Source organism: Meles meles, chromosome 2 (genome assembly GCF_922984935.1).
Source record: "Meles meles chromosome 2, mMelMel3.1 paternal haplotype, whole genome shotgun sequence".
In the NCBI taxonomy this organism is placed as follows: Eukaryota; Metazoa; Chordata; class Mammalia; order Carnivora; family Mustelidae; genus Meles; species Meles meles.
Genome location: NC_060067.1, coordinates 26,456,762 through 26,477,002, shown reverse-complemented (window position 1 = coordinate 26,477,002; position 20,241 = coordinate 26,456,762). Strand labels below are relative to the sequence as shown.

Genomic DNA, 20,241 nt, shown 5'->3' with positions numbered 1-20,241 from the left:
TTTTATTTATTTATTTTTTTTTTTTACAGATTGAGAGAGAGAGAGAGAGAGAGAGAGAGATTACAAGTAGGCAGAGCAGCAGCCAGAGAGGGGAGGAAGCAGGCTCCCTGCCAAGCAGAGAGCCCGATACGGGGCTCGATCCCAGAGACCCTGAGATCATGACCTGAGCTGAAGGCAGAGGCTTAACCCACTGAGCCACCCAGGCGCCCCAAGAAATAAAATCTTTAAAAAGAGGCCAACCTTGACCACACTGTACATGGCAGCTCTCACTCCCCTCTCTCCATTTACTATCCCCATGACCCAGATTTCGCTTTTGTCATCACACTTATCACCAGCAGTGATACTCAGATTATTTAGGAGCCACTACAGCAAAGGCACTGATCAATGGAACAGATCCTTATAGACAACCTGATCAGTTTCTAAGCTCATTATCATCTAGGCTACTACCCAGACACGCCTCATATATTTGTTGACTCTCTGTCTTCTTCACTTGAAGGTAAATTCTATGAAGGAAGGGACTCTGTAATATTCAGTCTTCTATTCCTACCACATGCAACAAGACTACTAGTCATATAATGGATATGTATTAATTATTTGGTTTCTTTACTGAAGCATAATTAACATACATTATATTAGTTTCAGGTGTACGACATACTGATTTGATATTTGTATATATTGTAAAATGATCACCACCATAAGTTTAATTAACATCTGTCACCATACATAAAGTTTTTGTTCTTATGATAAAAATTTAAACTTTATTCCCTTAGCAACTTTCAAATATGCAACACAGCATTATTAAGTACAGTTGTCAATAATTATTTGTGGACATAAGTAACTGAGTACTTTCTGTGTGTCTATGTGTTAATATATTATAACCATTTATCAGAAATGCAAAGAATTTCTTATATTAAACGTGGTACTGAATTATTCAAAGACTATATAAATGTACACACATGTGTAGTTTTATAGCATTAGATACAATCAAGCAGTTAGTAGTAACATCTTACCAACCATAATTTAATATCTTTGATGATTCAAAGGTTAGCTTCAGTCCTTTGCATAAAAAAAAGAGTCCCAAAGACTCCATCCAGTTCTGACTGTTTCTGCTGTTGAGAGTCTAGGGCAAATCTAAGAAAATAAATATGCTTTACTGAGATAAAAATATTTTGAAAGCCTAATTTAAATTACATGCAGGGATATTTGAAAAAGCTTGACTTTGCTTTCCTTTCAATAAAGCAATACAAATTCTGAATGCCGGAAGTGGTAGAAATGAATCTCAGCCGTAGACTGGTGCTTAGTTTAAGCATAGGAAAGTATTAGTATTGATAAAGGACTGGCAAAGAAGAAGGTAGCCATAGTACTAGTAACAGCAGCAGGATAGCAAAAGTAACAGTAGTAACTACAATGGTCAAATGTATCTTTTTAGCACCCATAAGCTGCAAGGCACTGTGCACAGTACAATGCATACTTTATTTCTAACGCCCAGAACCACCACAAAGTCATCCCAGTTACACAAAAGAAAAAAAAAAAAAAAAAGGACGGGGGGCCTTAGAAAGATCAAGCAACTCTCCTTGGAGACTTGAGAGTGAGGTACTGACGGTCACAGACTCTCAAGAAAGGGAGAGAAAAAAATATTCCCATTTGACTGATGAAGAAGGTGAGAAGCAAAGGATTTTAAAGGCTGAAAATCAGGTCTCCTGATTCAGGTCTTTGGCAGTGGAGACAAAACTAATCCCACGCATTCTTAGTTTTGTCAAGACGATGCCTTGTAATTAAAATTACAAAATTAAATGAATTAAATTACAAAATTAAAATTACAAAATTAAATGAAAGCCCCATCCAACCCAAATGTTAGGAATTAAAAAGACCCTCCTAGTAGCTATCTGTTCTCAACAATACCACCACAGTGTGGAATGTTTATGCCTCTCCGTCTCTGACTCCGTCTCCCATGGTGACTTATGATACACATTCCCACCTGACGGACATTGCCCAGATTTTTAATGTCATTTTTAGAATATGATTGCATGGATTGTTGCTTACTTTTTTCTTATTTCTCATTACTCATGCTAACTTCAAATCAAGACTATTGCACTAGAAAAGAAAATTTAAGTTAAGATTAAAAGGGCATTGCCAGGAGACAGATTAGAGGAAGGCAGAACAGGATTACTATTGCTGGAAGATGGTGATTAGGAGTTAAGGAAGAGGGAGAACCCAACAGTTCTCCCGCAGCTGGCGACACTTCTAGTCCCTGAACACTAGCCACACCATCAAAGGCTTCGAGACGCAGCAAAGGAACAAAACAAAACAAAACAAAACAAAAAACTATGTTTAACAACACATGGGACTAATTCTGCTCATTGTGTTCCTTTGTTCTCGGTACCTGACATTCCTTCGAAAGAGTCAAATTTCAGTTTTACCGGGTTTCCTGACCACATTGTTTTCCCATTAGGCTTATTACTAAAACAGCTTTTCACAACATCAGTTAACACTTTGAAAATCTGTTCCTATACTACCATCATATGTGGATTATGTCCTTCCCTGCTTTGTTTCTTTAACACAGGAAAAATGGTACAAATTTTTAATATGTTCTCAAGCAGTGAGAGAAGCACCAATGACTCAATGAGTTAAGAAGAGAAGAAAAACCTCAGTGTTGAAACGCAGAATCTGGATTGTGTCACTAACACAGCGCTGCACATGTATGCGCTCCAACATTCTTCTTGAAGCTTTGAGTGAACAAATGAGTGGTTGCCAAAAAGCTTAATTGTCAATTTTTGATCCATGGGACAATGGAAATCTGTCTAAAATAAATTTTTAATATATTGAATGATAAACATTTGTTAATAATAGCTTGAACTTATTTTTTTTTTTACTTCTGCTCAGAAGCACATTTTTCTTTATTAAAATCATTGATGCACAACATCTGATTCTTGATTGTTTCTGGTTTCTTTGTTCAAAGTGTCTCCTTTCTGGGTTCCTTGAGCTTCTCTCCAGGCATTCTCTTCCTTTTTGCTCAAATGACGAAGAACACACATTACAGCTTTTCCTCCCCGAACAGGTTGTGGCCGGGATGAGAAGGTAGCTAGTCCAGGCATGGTCTGGAGTATTTGATGACAGATCTCCTCCATCTTCTGTTCTGGCTCCTCTAGGTTCTTCCCTTTCTTTATGGTAATTTGAACTTTGTACTGTTTCTCAATCCACTGCTGAATCTGTTTACTCTTTGTGTCCAAGTCATGTTGTCCAATATTGGAAGAAAAACTGAGTTCCTTTGTCAGGGTAGGTCCAGTTTTGGGGTTGGCCTTTTCCAGTTCCCGAAGCCTCAGTTGCTCCTTGTGAATCTGTGCCCCCGTCAGGAGCTGGTACTGGGGAGACTCAGTGCCGATGTCTCGTTTCACGAGCCTCAGGTCCCGCTCGTTCATGAGCCTGATCACGTCCGCTCGGTGCATGTTTCCCAAATCATTGCCCGCCTCATCCCGCACGTGAATGACTCGCTCGTGAATTTTTCTGCCGATGCTGTTAAAAGCCGGCTCGCTCTTTTTCTTCTTCTTTCTTTCGTCCTGGGGGTCCGCAACAGTACTGAAAGCTTTTGCATGAATCCGGGAGGACAGTCTTGGGACAGAAGCTCCAAGGGACCGCTGCGCTGGGATGGTCTCATGCAGGATGCATATACCAAGACATCTGCTGATGCGGTTATTTCCAGTCTTTATGGATTGGGATGTTAGCCTCTTCAGAAGAAGGGTGGCCATCCTGCACTAAACCTGTAGGATGATTCTTGCTTTTAGAGTTGGCGCTACAAGATCCTTGGGAAATAGAGTCAAATGAGCTAGTATTGGGGGAAGAAACGACGGAAAATGACAGCACTGTGCAGGTTGAACTTACTTTTTTATTTAAAGTTTTTATTTGGCTTAATAACTTGTTGAGATAAGTACTTTAATGACAGGCCTGGAGGGAGAAAAAAAAGACTTGAACATCAACACAAATTAAATTCATTAAAAGTAGAAGAGCTATTCCAAATTGCATATTTTCCCCCCTATGATATTGATTCCAAATGACTTGCCCAGTACAATAAGTCAGTTCTAGTTCTGGTTACCATATTTAATCGTGATTTCAGAGATATGTCAAAACATCAAAGGGATATCAACACAAGTAATACGCTGGAAGAAAAGAACTGGTGCCAAACAGTTTAAAGCCCTAATTTGTATTGTGTCTTATTTAATTACTGTTATCTTTGAAAAGTAATAAAATTTCAGTTTTATGCATTTAATTTGGGATCCAGATATTTGCAGATGAGGGCAGTAGCAGATTCTATAGAAATGTATTTATAAAGTACCTTGAAGGAAATTTTTTTTCCCCCCAGAAGAGCCTGGACTGGTCACCAGATGTGGAGGCCATATGGCACATGAACGTGACAGCCCTGGGACAATAAGAATGGAGCTAATAAGCTCAACAGGCAGGAGCAACCATTCTGAGATCATGGGCAAATGTTTGGTTCTATTGACTTTTTGAACAAGGATCCATAAACCACTTTGTTTTAAACTTAGAGACAGAGCGTGGCTGGTCATTTTCTCCAACTCTTTATTTTTGGGGCTTGAAAGGAAATTTATCCATCTGTAGTTTATCACTTAGTCTGAATTTTGTTCTTTTCACATACAATTCATGTTGAAGTTAAAAGAAAGGAAACTGAGCCTGGAACAGATAACATGAGTGCTTTAGTGAACAGATAAATTTTACTTGCTGGAACTCTCAAGGAATTGTTACAGCTCATCAGTCACTAAGACCTGTATATCCTGTTTCTGGAGTAACTTTAAAAAAAAAGATTTTATTTATTTATTTGTCAGAGTGAGAGAGAGAGCACAAGCAGGGGGAGCAGCAGGCAGAGCAGGCAGAGGGAGAAACAGGCTCCCTGCTGAGCAAGGAGCCCCATGCGAGACTCGATCCCAGGACCGTGGGATCATGACCTGAGCCAAAAGCAGCAGCTTCACCGACTGAGCTACCCAGGTGCCCCTGGAGTAACTCTTGAATTTAATCCTTACTCCCCAAGCTTCAGCCATTTTTCCACAAAGGTATATCTCCTATCTGAACCCTGCCATGCATTAATCAGAACTCCCTGTCTTTGAGAAGGCAGCTCCCACTACTTCCAGAGCCTTTCCTGCCCTTTTCCACTTGGTAAACTCCATTTCACCTTCCAAAACATAGTTTAATTATCAACTGCTTATGAAATCTTGTTTGGCTTACCCAGGCAAAACTGTGCCTCTTCAATGCCTTTTTGAGCAAGCCCCTGCAAATAAACCCACCAATACATTTCTATTCTAATAAGATGAATAAATATAATACTGATGGCAGTATTATCTTTGGATAGTATATATATATATATATATATATATATATATGTACATATATATATATAATGATGGATAATACTGATGACATTTATACAGGGCTCTAGTTATGCCAGACATCATGTTAAGTACTTGATGCAAACTATCTAATTCAAGGTTTATATATAAAGAGTTCTTATAAATGTACAAAGAATAATGCATTTGCAGAAACACATAAAATAAAAATCACCCAATTAAACTGAGGCTGACTAAAAATGGTTACAGATTATTTGCTTCTCCTGCCCTTGAGAAGTGGAGTCCAATTTTTTTCCTGTTGTTTCCCAGCTGGTCAGTAGAAGTGATGCTCCAGGACTTCTGAGGCTAGGTTCTATGAATAAGAAGTCTTGCAGCTTCTACCAGTTCCTCTGGAACACTTTGGGATATCTGAATCTCCGCCTCAGAGACTGCCATGCTGGAGAGGCCATGGGTAGACACTGTAACTGAGCCCACTGCTCCCCCTCAATGCTACAGGGTCCAGACATGTGACGGCTCCATCTTGGGTCCTTTATATCAGCCCCTCTACCAGCCGAATGCTACCAAGTCACCTCCCCACCTCCCATGTAGAGCTGAAGAACCGCCCAGCTGAGCTCTGCTTGAACTCCTGCCACACAAAATTATAACCTAGCCACTAAGCTTTCAGGTAAGTTTCTGTGCAGCAATAGCTAACTGGAAAACCCACTACTCAGAGGAAACAGTGATAAACATTTTCATATCTTTTCCCACTTTTTCCCCCCTAATCTTGTCTAAGTATATAACATCCCTTTACTCTGAATCTTTCTTTTTTTGTTATGTAACAGAGCTGGGTTCACACTATATATGCAGTTTTGTTTTTCATACCCACATAAATAAACTTTTTCTACCAACATTATAGGATTGACATTTCCTGACCTCACTAAAAATATTCATTACCAGGAAAAGTGTAAACCTTTTCAAGAGTCTTGTCATTAATGCCAAAATGCCATGAAAAAATTCATTCTCCCAAAAGTAGTGTTTCTTGATGACCATGCTATTAAACTATGCCCAACATTAAATTATCATTTGTCAAGCCTTGCTAATTTGAAGTGGTAAATTGCTTCTCAATGTAGTTTGAGCTTACATTTTTTATTACTAGGAAAAGTAATCATTTTTTCATATCTTATTAGGCACTGCTATTTCTTCAGCTATAAAATGGCTGGACACTTTTTTTAAACCATTTCTGTTGAACAATTATGTTTTTCTGATCCACATGAATGGATTCTTCACATGCCATGTGTATCAATGCCTTTATGGCAATATTCTATTTTGTTTGCCTTTTATAGGGATTTGATTTATTAGTATCCTATGTAAAAATTATAAAGGTGATAACAATGGCTATTGTGTTTTCTATGTGATTGGCATAAGTTTTATATTCTGAAGTTTTTACATAAGTTTTTTACATAAGTTTACATAAGTTTTTATATTCTGAAGGCTTACTAAGTTTGCTATTATTATCCCCTCTAATTTACAGATGAGGAAACTAAGGCTTAATGAGTTAATAAGTTCCCATAAGATCACTCAGTAAATGTTGGGGGGGCAACAGAAAGATGATAAAAGTTTTTGGCTGCATTCATAGATTTGACAAGATGAAACCCAAGTTACAGACATGATCAGGTGTACCCTTGTCTACGACCTTTCACAACAAGGGAAGTCTGAGGTCAAATTCGTGTTCTTAGAGTAGATTTACCTATGACCCATGGTTGTCTCATAGGTGCATAAAAATACATATATATTCCTCCTGACCATAAATAATCACTTAAACTCTTAAACTTTTCCTCTTTTTATGCTTTTGCCATAAAATTATTCCCTTTTTTGGGTATGGTGGAAATTAAGTTGAGATAAAGCGGATGAAAATACCTCACTAACTGTAAGGTACTACACATTCACTGAACCAGTGCACACTGTGTGTTTCCTGTATGTTAGGAACATGCCAAGTGAAGGGAAAACACGGATAAATAAATGATCAGATGCTGCTCTGTCAGTATGGGAGCGGCTGTGGCAGAGGGAGACAGACACACAGAACCGTAAGCCATGCTACCACCGACACGTTATCACGGATGCACGGGTGCAGGGCTACGGCACACTAAAAAAGAAACCATTCACATGGTAAGACATACATCCTCTATCAGTTGAAAAGCACTTTTTAATAATTAATTGGCTGTTTCACACCCAACAGGTGCTCAAAATTTGTGCTGACTGCGGTCCTTATCCTGTAACTATCTAGAGCTTCTCTACTCACTATGTAATGTCAACTCCGCAACAGCAGAGACCTTCTTTTTCTCATTTACTCATGCAGCCTCAGCGCCAAAGAATGGTGTATGGTGTCTGGTAGATGCTCAATAAATATTTATTGGCTGGAAGGATGGCTTTTCACATTGTGACCACATAAGAAATAATCCCCATTTAGAGACTGTTTCACTAGTACTCCTACAAAAATGAAGTATTTGCTTCTAAACTTTGATCTGCATTTTCCTTTTTTGTTTTTTTTTTTACTCTATTCTTTTGTCATGCTCAGAAGGAACACACTGAATTAGTCTATTTCCTAATTAGCATACTAATTACTCGTAAGAAGAATTTCAATCTGGTCAGTGCCATTAGGAACTATTCCAGTCAGTAAAGCATGCTCACGACATGTGTCTTGGTTAGTGTATTTATCATATTTAAATGGGCAGCTTTCCTCTAAAGGGTTATATTTTTTAAAATATTATTTTATTTTTCTAGTGTTTCAAGATTCATTGCTTAGGAACCACACCCAGTGTTGTATTTACGGGGTTACTGTTAATATACCTTTTTCTCATTTAGACTATGATCTTTTAAAAAATCTCTATAGGAGAAAAGAAAACAAATCCATCAAACAAAAGTTACCTAAAAAAAGAAAAAAAAAACTAACGATACTCTATATATATGTATATATAACAGAGGTATATATTTTCTTTTACTACCAAACCACCTTAATATGCCCTACGTGTGTAACTTTTGTAATGTTTTATATTTTGTTTTTCTATCAAAACTAAAGTGAAAGAATACAAAATTAAAAAAGAAGAAGAGGGGTGCCCAGGTGGCTCAGTGGGTTAAGCCTCTGCCTTCAGCTCAGGTCATGATCTCAGGGTCCTGGGATTGAGCCCCGCATCAGGCTCTCTGCTCAGTGGGGAGCCTGCTTCCCCCACTCTCTCTGCCTGCATCTCTGCCTACTTGTGATCTCTCTCTCTGACAGATAAATAAAATCTAAGGGAAAAAAAAAAGAACAAAAATTCTATATTTTTCAGTAGAGTTAATAACCAGGAATGCTAAACCCAAATTTTTCCAATTTTATCTCATTTTTTTCTACCTAAAAATTTTGAATCCAAAATGGTACAAGAAAAACAAACTTCCAACACTGGTAATATATCAAACAAATAAAACAGCAGCGCTAAACAAAACAAAACCACTGAGAAAAAGAAAAAACTATACCAACTTCACATGGACTAAGTACAAAAAAGGAACCTTCTGTACTGTTGTCAAACCACAATAAAGATTTAAAAAACAAAATCCCATGAGTGGATAATAATAGAAACAGCTCCATGTGGCAGGGTGGTAATTTATCAGTTTTTAACAAATATTTCCCTTGAAATAGACTTTTTCGCAATTCTGTTTTGCTCATTTGTTCCTTTTTTAAGAGCTCAAAATCAAGGAATTGAAAAAAATAAGAATACGATTTCTGCATGTGTTCAGAAAATATTCCTACCAACAACTTAGGGTATGACCAGTGTCAAATTGGCCAGCTGCAGATTTCTTTTCCTGCACAGACACAAAATGACATAAATTACTCTAGGAGAAATATTTCCATAATATTCGTAAAATGACACTCTAACACTATTCTGCAAATTATAAGCTAGCACTGCCCCTGTTGGAGAACACTGAGGAAAGAGTGCTGAAGAGACCCACATACCCCTAAGGAATGTGTGACTGTAGGATATTTGGACCATGCGACGGTCCTCATTCAACATTCATCACTTTCAGTGCTAACACATTCTGGAGAAAAACGAGACAGGCAGACCGATCAGCTTCCGTTCAGCACTATCCCACCCTGTTTTGAGTACCTTAGTTCAGAAGGAAGGAATGGGAGGAACAGAGAAGGATACAAAGGCACTGATATTCAAGGAGCTTAGGTTGGCCAAATCCTCACACTGTCCCTCCCTCAAAAAACCTCAGATCCAGGGCACCTGGGTGGCTCAGTGGGTTAAAGCCTCTGCCTTCGGCTCAGGTGATGATCCCAGGGTGCTGGGATGGAGCCCCACGTCAGGCTCTCTGCTCAGCAGGAGGCCTGCTTTCCCCTCTCTCTCTACCTGCCTCTGCCTGCTTGTGATCTCTGTCTGTCAAATAAATAAATAAATCTTTAAAAAAAAAAAAAAAACAAAAAACCTCAGATCCTGAACAATTATTTCTCTTACTTCCTTTTTTTTTAACCTTGTATTTGGAGGTTTGTCTCTGTTCTGTCCGCTGACTTCTGTGTTTATTTTTATGGCAGTACCACACTGTTTTGACTACTGTAGCTGTGCCATCTAGTTTGAAATCAGGAAGTGGGATGCCTCCAGCTTTCTTCTTTCTCAGACTCACTTTTGCTATTTGGGGCCTTCTGCGGACTTCTATGAGCTTTAGGTTTTTGTTTTTAATTTCTGTAGAAAATGCTACTGGAATTTTGATAGGGGATTGCACTGATGTGTAGATGGCTTTGGGTAGTATGGATTTTTTTTATTAACATATAATGTATTATTTGTTTCAGGGGTACACGTCTGTGATTCATCAGTCTTACACAATTCACAGCACTCACCATAGCACATACGCTCCCCTATTTCTCTTACTTTTGAGGATTAGCAGTCTCTGGACAAAAAAAAAAAAAAAAAAAAAGTAGAAAGAAAAAGAAAGAAGGTAAAAGAGAAATCCATACCCAGCCCAAGCCTACTGTCTAATATCAGTTACCTACTAATGTCAAGCTAACCTCTAGCACTCTCAGAATCCTTAGGTCAGAAATAGAGTGGGGGGAGCCTGGGTGGCTCAGTCATTAACATCTGCCTTTGACTTAGGTCATGATCCTCCTGGGATGGCGCCTCACATTGTGCTCCCTGCTTGGTGGGAAGCCTTTCCCTCTCCCACACCCCCTGGTTGTGTTACTGCTCTTGCTGTCTCTCTCCCTCTGTCAAATAAATTAAAAAAAAAAAATTAAAAAAAAAAAAAGAAGTAAAGTAGTAAGTAAGGTCGTGTAAATACTCAGCCAACCTCGGCATAGGCTTCCTTCAGAAAGACCTGCCCTTAAGTTATACCCAAGATTTCCTGTGAGTGAACATAAACAAGACTTGGCTTTTCTAAGGCTAACTAACATTACAAAAAAAAAAAAAAATCAATTAAACAGTGTTATTTCCTTCCATTCTTAGGAGCCCAGATGTTTAAAAAGAAAAAAAAAAAAGTCCCAGCAACCACTAGGATACTATAGCGTAGTACAAACAGAGAGAGGGAGTGGCTCGGGGCAGAAGACTCTGTCAGCGTAGGGAAGCACAGATCATTGTTGTCGCTTTTGGTCAAGCAAACCAGAATGGTTGTAGCTCTTGTTTTTTACCAAAGACCCACCCAGATGTGCCTTTGGCCACTGGCATAAATCTATATTTGAAACATTTTTGGTAGACCCACAAAACGCTACGAACCAAAATTGTTAGCCTTAAGCTTACTTTGCCTGATTACTAACTCTGGCTTCCAGCTGGAATAACATATGATATCATTACTTGTAAGGCAAGCCCAGTTTAAAAGCGATCGTTTACTTAGCCTATATATTCAACTCTCGCTTTCTAATCAGATGGTTGGCACAAATTCACCTAACTCCAACCTGGCGATGTGCCCTCCCTAGACAAACAAACAAGAAATTCATAGGTGGGTTACTTTTTTCTGTTTTCCATTTGTCTCTTTTATTATTCAAAAATGCAATACTTTAATGTGATAGAGAAGAATGACATCAAAATAAAATATCCTGCAAGAGAAAAGTGAAATGAAGACAATGTATCCTTTTTAAAATATATATACATATAATGTTTTATTAGCCCCAGGGGTACAGGTCTGTGAATTGCCAGGTTTACACACTTCACAGCACTCACCATAGCACATACCCTCCCCAATGTCCATAACCCCACCACCCTGTCCCTATCCCCCTCCCCCGGTCACCTTCAGTTTGTTTTGTGACAGTAAGAAGGACAATGTATCCTTAAGGAGAAATGTACAAGTCTCCTAAGATTTCTACAAAAGGTTTGCTGGGGAGTAAAATTCAAGATGAAAATCTAACCTGGTTGCCAAACTTACAGATATATCAAGGAAAAATAAATTAGTGGACAAGGATCATTTTAATATCATTACTCACAGATGAAGTTATCAAATGCATATAAACTGAACATTTAATTAATAGGCTATGTAGGCCCTACAATGTTTTGAAAACTTTTTTTTGAACCCAAATGCCTGAGAACAAAAGTAAATGGAATGTGAGACAGAAGTGGCCAATATTCATCTTGCCATTTTGCTCCAGGACAAATATTCCAGCTCTACAGAGTAGTGAAGGGCATGGCTTCAATCAGACACATCTAGGTCTCACCCTGGCTCCAATACTTGCGAGCCGTAAGACCACAGTCAAATTCATAACTTGCCCAACCTCTGCCATATGGGGCTCAAATCTGAATCACCAGTTCTGAAAGTTTATTTATAAATTGGTTGATGAGAATCTAGAACTTACTTTTTTCATAGAGGCAACAATGCAAGTGCAGTACTCAGGGACTCAGACCAGCCCAGAAAATCCTATCTGGTCCCAGATCCTTGAAAATGGCACAAATGGGACTCATGCAGTCACAGCACAAAATAAGCTGTGTGCACATCCAAGAAACCACAAAATGGTCCGGTTGTGTCCAGCAGATAGCATGTGCTCAGTGATTGCTATTACATGGAATGAACAGAATATTTTCTTTTGAAAGAGGCTTTTCGGCTGATTTTCCCCCCACCATTCAGAAGTGACACTTCTCTTGGCAGAGAACTAGAAGGCAGGGCTTCTCTGGGAGAAGAGAGAAAGTGATGAAGAGATGATTTATATTTCTGAGAACCAGAAAAGCTTACTCTAGTTACAGTGTCTCACCAGGTGTTCTGAATTGTGAGGGAAAGGGAGGGGGACGTCTTGACATTAATAAAAGACTATAATCATGTGAGTCCCTGGGGGACCAACATGTTGGTCTATTCAGATCTTTAATTCCAAGTGTCTTTCATCTGGGACTTTTTTCAGCAAATTTGCTCAGATGTTTTTAAAACTCTAACAATTTGTGGTTGCATGAAAATGAGCTAAATCTCATAGACTACTTCCAAATACTCTAGACTCTGGCGATATTTAAGAGGATAGGCATCGAGACAATTCATTACTTTGACTACATTCTCATGAGGTCATAAAATGACTGGAATTATGAGGCTCACAGAAAAAACTGCTGTGATGAACACGGCAGCAAAAGATGTCCATGTTAATCAGAATGTCGTTTAGCAAGGGTCACAAAGACCCCAAAGTATAGTGGCTTCGGCAAGATAGGAGCGTATTTCTCAGTTACGTAAAGTCCAGGGAGGTGATCCAGGGCTGGTAAGGTTTTTACAGCATCTTCAGCAAACCAGCCATGGTCCTTCCATCATTCATTCAAACATCTCCAACACACAGCTTCCTCTCGTGACCCAAGACGGCCACCCCTGCGCCTGCCTCCCTGGCTGATTTCAGCACACGGGAGAAAAGGGTAAAAGGCGTGTACCTCCCCTTTCCATGCACAGCCTGAAGGTGGCCCACATCACTTCCAGTGTCTCATTCACTAGAACCTAGTGCAAAAGGTGACTGGGAAGTATATTTATTATTTTGGGGGCCATGTGCTCTGTAAGAAGTCAAAACAGGTATTAACATAAAGAAGCCTCTGTCTTATGTCCGTCCGTATAAGGCATCATTTTTGACTCTAGTAAAGCTCTTAAGTCTTCATTCATACTCAGGTCTTGATCTGTGGCAAGTAAACTCCATATTTATAACAAACTTCTCAAACTCCCATAGGCAGACAGTTAAGCCTTCTATGGCAAGCATGTAAATGAGGAGTGTACATTCTGGAACATACGCGCAAACAAGGTCAACAGAGATAAGATCACTTATAGTCTAGCAAGGGAGACATTGAATGTGTAAACAAAAAATGTCAGGAAAGAAGAAGAAAAATTGAAACAAAGTAACACAAAAAGCTACTTAGGGAAGGCTTGGCTTCCCTGAGGAGATGGCATTTAAGTTTTGATCTGGGTCAGCTGTGACAAAAGCTGGGAAAAAAACCACCTTAATATTTTAAAGCCTCAAGGTTCCCCATTTATCAGAATCAAAGTTGCTTCAGCTCTGGTTTTCTTTACTTGAGCCTATTATGTATGGAAGAGGGAGAATGTGTATGAGGACACGTGCACGTGTTCGTGTGTGCCTGCAGGTGGCCTGGGAAGAGGAGATGTCGGACTCGATATTGAAGTTAATACCTAAGAGCTGAGAATAACATGGAGCACCCCAACACCGTGAGAAGAGGCGTTGGAGCGATCTACAGAGAAAGGAGGATAAACAAAGTCAATGGTTAGAAACGTTGAGAGACCACACAACCTTGGTATTTGTAAGTTATTTTTTCGCTTGTTCTAAATAGTGCTTCTTAGTGTTTATATCTCTTAAATAAAGTTAACTAATTTCAGGTCTGTTATTCTAACTAAATTTTAATTCGAAATGAATGAGCAGCAGTTGTGAATAAAATGTCTCACATGTTTTAATCAAAATGAGTTACGTATAAAACAGGTAAAAAATAAGCAAATTCAATAATTAAATTTTGTACATTAGTATTGCTTGTACATTAGTATTGCTTGAAGACACTAATCATGGGCTTATTTTAACTAAGATAATCTGTCATGATTTTTAATAATTTAAAGGCACTGTTTTTACATTTAAAATATTATACAAGTTATATTTCACTATGGAGACCCAAGTTAAGTCAACACATTGTTGAGCTACCAAGAATCCACTGAGAAAAACCTTAACCTAAGACCTCACAGTGCCAGCCCTAGAGGTCATCCCCAAAGCATCTACCCCTGATCCTCAAGCAGACTAGGCAAAAGTTCAGTGTCGCTTAAATAGTTTTGATATATTCACAGCATAGTTCACTAGATACAGACCTGATGAAAAAAAATTACCTCCTCAACTTACAAAAGGTGCTAAAGTGAAATGAATACCCCAAGTGACAAACCTTGAGTCATACTCACAGCCAGCGAAGGCAAACTACCACTCCAATGACACTATTTTAACCCAATGGGCAACACGGCAGTCAGGAAGACACCAAGTCAGACCTAAGGGCTGGGGGATTTTCCATCTACTTCCTACATTCAAAGCCCCTTTTTACTGACTTAAAGATACCCCTGATGATAACACACACCATTATTTTATATGCTTCCAGCAAGAAACAGAATACTGCCACTAAACTAAGAAATACCATGAATTTCAGGATGCATCCCAATTTCAAAAATATTAAAATGTGAAAAAATGGACATCTTAGAATCCATGAGAAATGGTAGTATTCTTCTGACCAAGTCTGTCCCGTTTGTTTTCAGAATGGAAAATTACCTTTGCTGTTTTCAACCTAGTTGTCAAAAAAGAAAGTTGTCCTCTGTATTATGTCACAATCTCCCTCCTACCTCTCTTTGTAACAACTGCTTAACACAAATGTCCAAAGAGGTAACTGATAAATCCCCATCTAACTCTTCTCCAAAAATATTGAAGACATTTCATTCAAAACAACTGCTGATTACTATGGGGCTCTCCAAGGGGGGCACCAAGAAACCCAGCACCCACCTTCTCCTCCATCTTTCTGAACAAATTGGGAAATAAAACAGACCTTAGTAAAGGCACGAGTCCAAACATCTCTCTTGTTGACGATAAAGGCCAGCCTAGGTGGTAAAACGTTAGGTCTGTTAGTCAAGTTGCCTTGTTCCTTTGGAGCGCCAGAACCAGGCAGGCTTTTCTCCAGGTCGGAGGCAAGCTGTTATGAGGTGAGGCCTCCCATGAAGACCCAGGGTACAGCACCTGCTCATTGCTGCCAGTGGGCTCTAAAGAGTAAGAAGAGTGGAGAAAGAAGTGGCAGATTCTGGTCCTGAAAGAGCAGGGCACCACAGTGCTCTCCATGGGCAAAGCCCCTCTCGAGAGGAGAAAAAGCAGAGTTGAGCCCGTTCAATCATCTTAAGTTTGCCAACCAGAAAAACCACCCCTCTTCCCAAGCGGCTGTAAAGGGTCAGAGACAGACTAGGAGCATGCCTAGGAAAAGCCCTTCCTCATGGAAATCGGGAGTGGGGGAAACTTGTTGCTCTGTAATACTTGCCTCTGTCGTCATTTTTGATGCAATATGTGAAAAGCACTGTGACATAATACAAAACATGTTTTTAGTCTCTGCCCCCAGTTCCTGGCATACAGCTACTAAACCCTTGTATTTTCCTGAGCAATAACGATGCTAGGAGCATCGTTTGTTCTCACATTTGTCTTTGACCCTGGCTCCTGGTACATGGAACTCCTAAATCCCTTGGAATTTTCTGGGTGATAGCAGCATCTTTTGTCTTAATGAGGTAACTCTTGGTGGATTTCTAGATAGCTCCCAGGGACTGGTCACCAGAAAGAACAAGCCGTGAGTAGAAGCTTGGCACTTTCAACCTCAACCCCACCCTCCAGGGAGAGGGGGAGGGGCTAGAGACTGAGTCAATCAATCATGCCTACGCAATGAAGCCTCCATAAAAATCCCTAAAGTACAAGTTTTGGGGTTGGTAAGCACACCCATGTGCTGGGAGGATGGCACATCCCAACCGCAGGGGGACAGAATCTCCTGCACTAAAGAGCCTTCCAGACCTCACCCTAGGTCCCTCTTAATCTGAATGTTCATCTTTATCCTTTGTAATATCCTTTATAATAAACTGGTATACTTAAATAAATGTATCCCTGGGTTTTCTGAGCCACTACAGTAAACTATCAAACCCAAGGAAGGGGTCATAGAAGACCCAATATATAATTGATTGCTCAGAAGTATGAGAGGCCCAGACTTGCAATTGGTATTTGAAGGGGGGGGGCAGTCTTGTGGGACCCAGCCTGTAACCCGGGGTGTCTGCACGGGCCCCATGTAGTGAGTATCATGCCTGAAATGTAGGACACCCAATTGGGGTCTGCAGTTGAGAACTGATCAATGTAGGAAAATCTCTACACGTTTGGTGCCAGAACTGTTGAGAGTAGTATATAAAAGAAACAAGAGGTTTTCTTTTAAACATGCTCCATAATTTTCCTTCTCAGGAAAAATCCTATGAAAAATCTATAATCTATAAATGACACTCAGGTCTCACTTTGGGGAGCATCTTTTTCTAACTCTTACCTCACTCTTTAACCACATGATGTCACCAGTACTTTTGCAAGTGAAAAATCATAACAAAACAGGACCTCCCAGGGTGCGGCTGAGGTGAGGCATGATGCCTCCAAGCCATGCCACAAGGCTGGGGACAACATGCAAGCTCTAAAGGACCGGGAAGGTAAACCCCCAATGTGTTATAGCACAGGCAGACACTTACTTACTTACGGAAATATGATTTGTTGTAGCAGAGATATTCTGAAATTTAGTATATCATGAAAAGAACTCACTCTACCCATTAAAAATTTCTTTGACAATTAGTGCAGTGGCATGCCTACTTTTCATTGCAAAGGCAGGCAGAATTTAAAACTAAGCAACATGTACCTGGGTTATCTTGAATGGCTTTGCAACTCATTTGTATTTTATTTAAAAATCACTTTCCAAGTTGGATTTTTTAACTTGTAAATAAAAATTATGCCTAAAGAACTAACTAGAGGTAGATAACACATATGTACAAGGCTGGTTTTTAGGTAGTATAAACCCAGCTCCCTCTTCTACACAGAGTTTGCTACTGTTCCATAGCCACGATAAATTATGGTCAGTAAAGTTTTTCTTTGTGACAATTACCATGAAAACATCAGATTTGCATTGTAGACGTGGGTATTATATGCAACTAACGCATTATTGAAGACTACATCAGAAACTATTGATGTACTCTAAGTTGGTTAATTGAACTTAATAAAAAAAGGAAATAAAGATATGCATTATAGAAACTATTGGATTTACATCTAGATTTATAAAGAAAAATGCTGTGAAACATTATTGAACAGTAAATACAAAAGTCAGCAGCATTTTCCTAAGTAAAAACATCATTTTTCCTGAACAAATTTTAAGTTAGAAATACAAAGTCTAGGTGAGAGTATGTTAAAGGCATTGCTCACATAAAATAAATTGGCATTTGTAATATTTCTGGTTCAGCTGAAAGAATAAATAACAACTACTATTTATTAAGCACTTACTCCATGCCAAACACTGCATTTAATGATGGACATATATAATTTCATTCAGCCCTAACAATACCAAACACCAGGAGGTAAGCAATTTAATCCTAATTAGATGAGGTGACTAAATCAAACTTTCTTGCTATACTATAAAAATTCTTTGTAGGCTACCACCCAAATTAAGTAAATCCATACTTTGATTTTAAAAAAAAAAGCAAAGCAACTCTTATAAGTGCATACATTCATTAATAGAATCAAAACTGTATCCATGTTCAGGTTAAATTTGTTCTTTTCTACATTTTAAACTTGAAACAGAAACAATTATCTCTTAATGAGCACACATGTACCAAACGCCTAAAACACAGACTGTGATTTTAGACCCTGGAGATAAGGAAAAGGAAAAGGATTTGAGAGGATATTTTATCTCCTTTGGTTTTGAAAAGCACATTAACTGCTGATAAATATTAGATTTGTCCCAACAACACTCAAAAACAGTTTCCCTTTTGAGAAAATAACACTCCCTTTCTGTCATTTTCAGAAGCTTCAGCCAAACACAAGTCTTATGAGTTGTACTAGGATCTGTTGCTGATTTGTCACAAAATTGCCAAAACCACTGAACTGAGAGATGGTAGTGTAGAGGAAAGGCGGTGACCTGTGTTTGATTATAGATTTCCAGGACCAATTTCTTTTTCTTAACCAAGATTGTCTATAATGTTAGCTATAAAGTCAACATTGAGGTCCTGGTGACAGTGGCCTGGTAGAGAGTGGTGGAAATGAGACACCAAAGAAATAAACAACTCTCCATGCTGGCTGAGATTTGCATCTAGGTGGCTCTCAAGGTCTTCGGGAAAAGCTAGGAGCCACCCTCATGTTCAAAATAGACTTAGATGCTCTACTTTCAAACCGAAGTCCCTAGGAGGGACAGCTTACCGTATATTAGGACCTGTTACACTAACGGCTAAGCGTACACTATATAAACTAAGCACGGCTGTAAAGGAGGAGCAGTGAAGATGGCCCGTCGGCAAGTTTGCCTATGCTAAAGCACTAACTCGCAAGAACCCAGAAATGACAGAGAACACATGGCTTGCCGGGCAATGTGCAATTACGATAAAAGTAGGGTTTTGGCATTTTAAATGCTTACTTCTTTTTCCCAGTGTTTTTATTCCTTTCTATTTGCTGAAAGAACCACACCAAGTCTTGTGGTCACATCTGAGGCAGTCTAATGTGGACCAGGATTCTAAAAATTAATTATAAATATAAGATGGGTTAGAATTAAAACTGTGTCAAGTTTCTTCAGAAACCTCTAGTGAGTTGAAAGATTATTGTTCCTGAGAGAATACTGCTCTGCCTTGTTTTGAAACACTTTTGTTAGATTTTGGAGCTGGGGGCAACAAAGGGTGAGGGCTTTGTCTGTGTGGTAGGGTAGTGAGGAGGAGAGGAGTTGGAGAAGAGGCCTAGAGCAGGTTATCAGAGCCCAAAGGAATGAAAAGGGTATCCATGGTGGGGGGAGGGGGGAAGCCACAGTGCAGGCTGTCGCCACCAAAGGAGGGTAAGGAAGACATCTTTACATGGTGGGTGGCAGAACCCAGCACTGCTGGAACCCCAAGAGGATAGAGAGGACATCCACGTGGAAGCTGGAAGCAGTGAGGCTCCAGTGCAGGGTATAAGAACCTGAGCAAAGTGGATGGGAATGGGGGGAGGATGGTCAAAAAGTCTATCAAGGCCCCTGGGGCGTGAGGAGGGCATGGTGGGAGGGGGGACACGGGAGTGGGGGCAAATGAAGCAGCAGGCCTGTATGGGTTTTCAGAATCAAAGGAGGTGAGAAAAGCATTCATCAGAGGTTGGAGGAGAAGAATATCCCAAGACTCTGTCAGCCTGAGCCGCGAGGTGACAGCATCTAAACAGGGAAGTGGCCACGGCAGTATTGTGGGAGGACCAGAGCCTGCAGAGCGAGGACGCATCAGTGTCATGGGAGCAGCAGTGGGGCCCTGCTGGGGGGCCGTGGAGCCTCAGAGGAGTGAGGAGGGCACCCACGCATGAAGGGGAGGCAGGGGTAGCGCAGTGCAAGATGGCAGAGCTCAAGCAACATGAGAAGGGCATCCAGGTGAGGGTTTCAGGAGGGCTGCCTGCGTGTGAAAGGAAAGAGAATATCTACGTGGACTTGGCCATGGCGTGCAGCAGAAAGAGAGAGCCCAGGTGAGGTGCAGAGGGCATGAGAGGGGAGGCACCTCCAATGGAAGATGGGTTACATATGGGGGGAATTATCACATCATTAAGTATGTTGAGGGCAATGGGACACAGGTTCTTCACTGTCAGACAGGGAAGCTACAAATACGGAAAGGGAGAACACTACAGTAACCCTGTGGTATTCGGTTAGAATTGGGGCATTTGTATGACTTCCTGGCCTTTAACAGTTACGGCAGAGGTATAGAGGAG

At 39.9% G+C, this 20,241-nt stretch overlaps 2 protein-coding genes across 2 annotated transcripts in view; both read right to left on the bottom strand.

The window, feature by feature from the left end:
• The window catches only part of SCFD2 (sec1 family domain containing 2), a 442,153-nt gene that overhangs the window by 314,458 nt on the left and 107,454 nt on the right, over window positions 1–20,241 (bottom strand). The gene's annotated exons all lie outside the window — the stretch shown is intronic.
• On the bottom strand, window positions 2,907–3,746 carry LOC123936734 (translation initiation factor IF-3, mitochondrial-like). The gene has a single exon (XM_045997261.1). It carries the CDS (start codon window positions 3,744–3,746, stop codon window positions 2,907–2,909), a length of 840 nt encoding a protein of 279 aa, XP_045853217.1.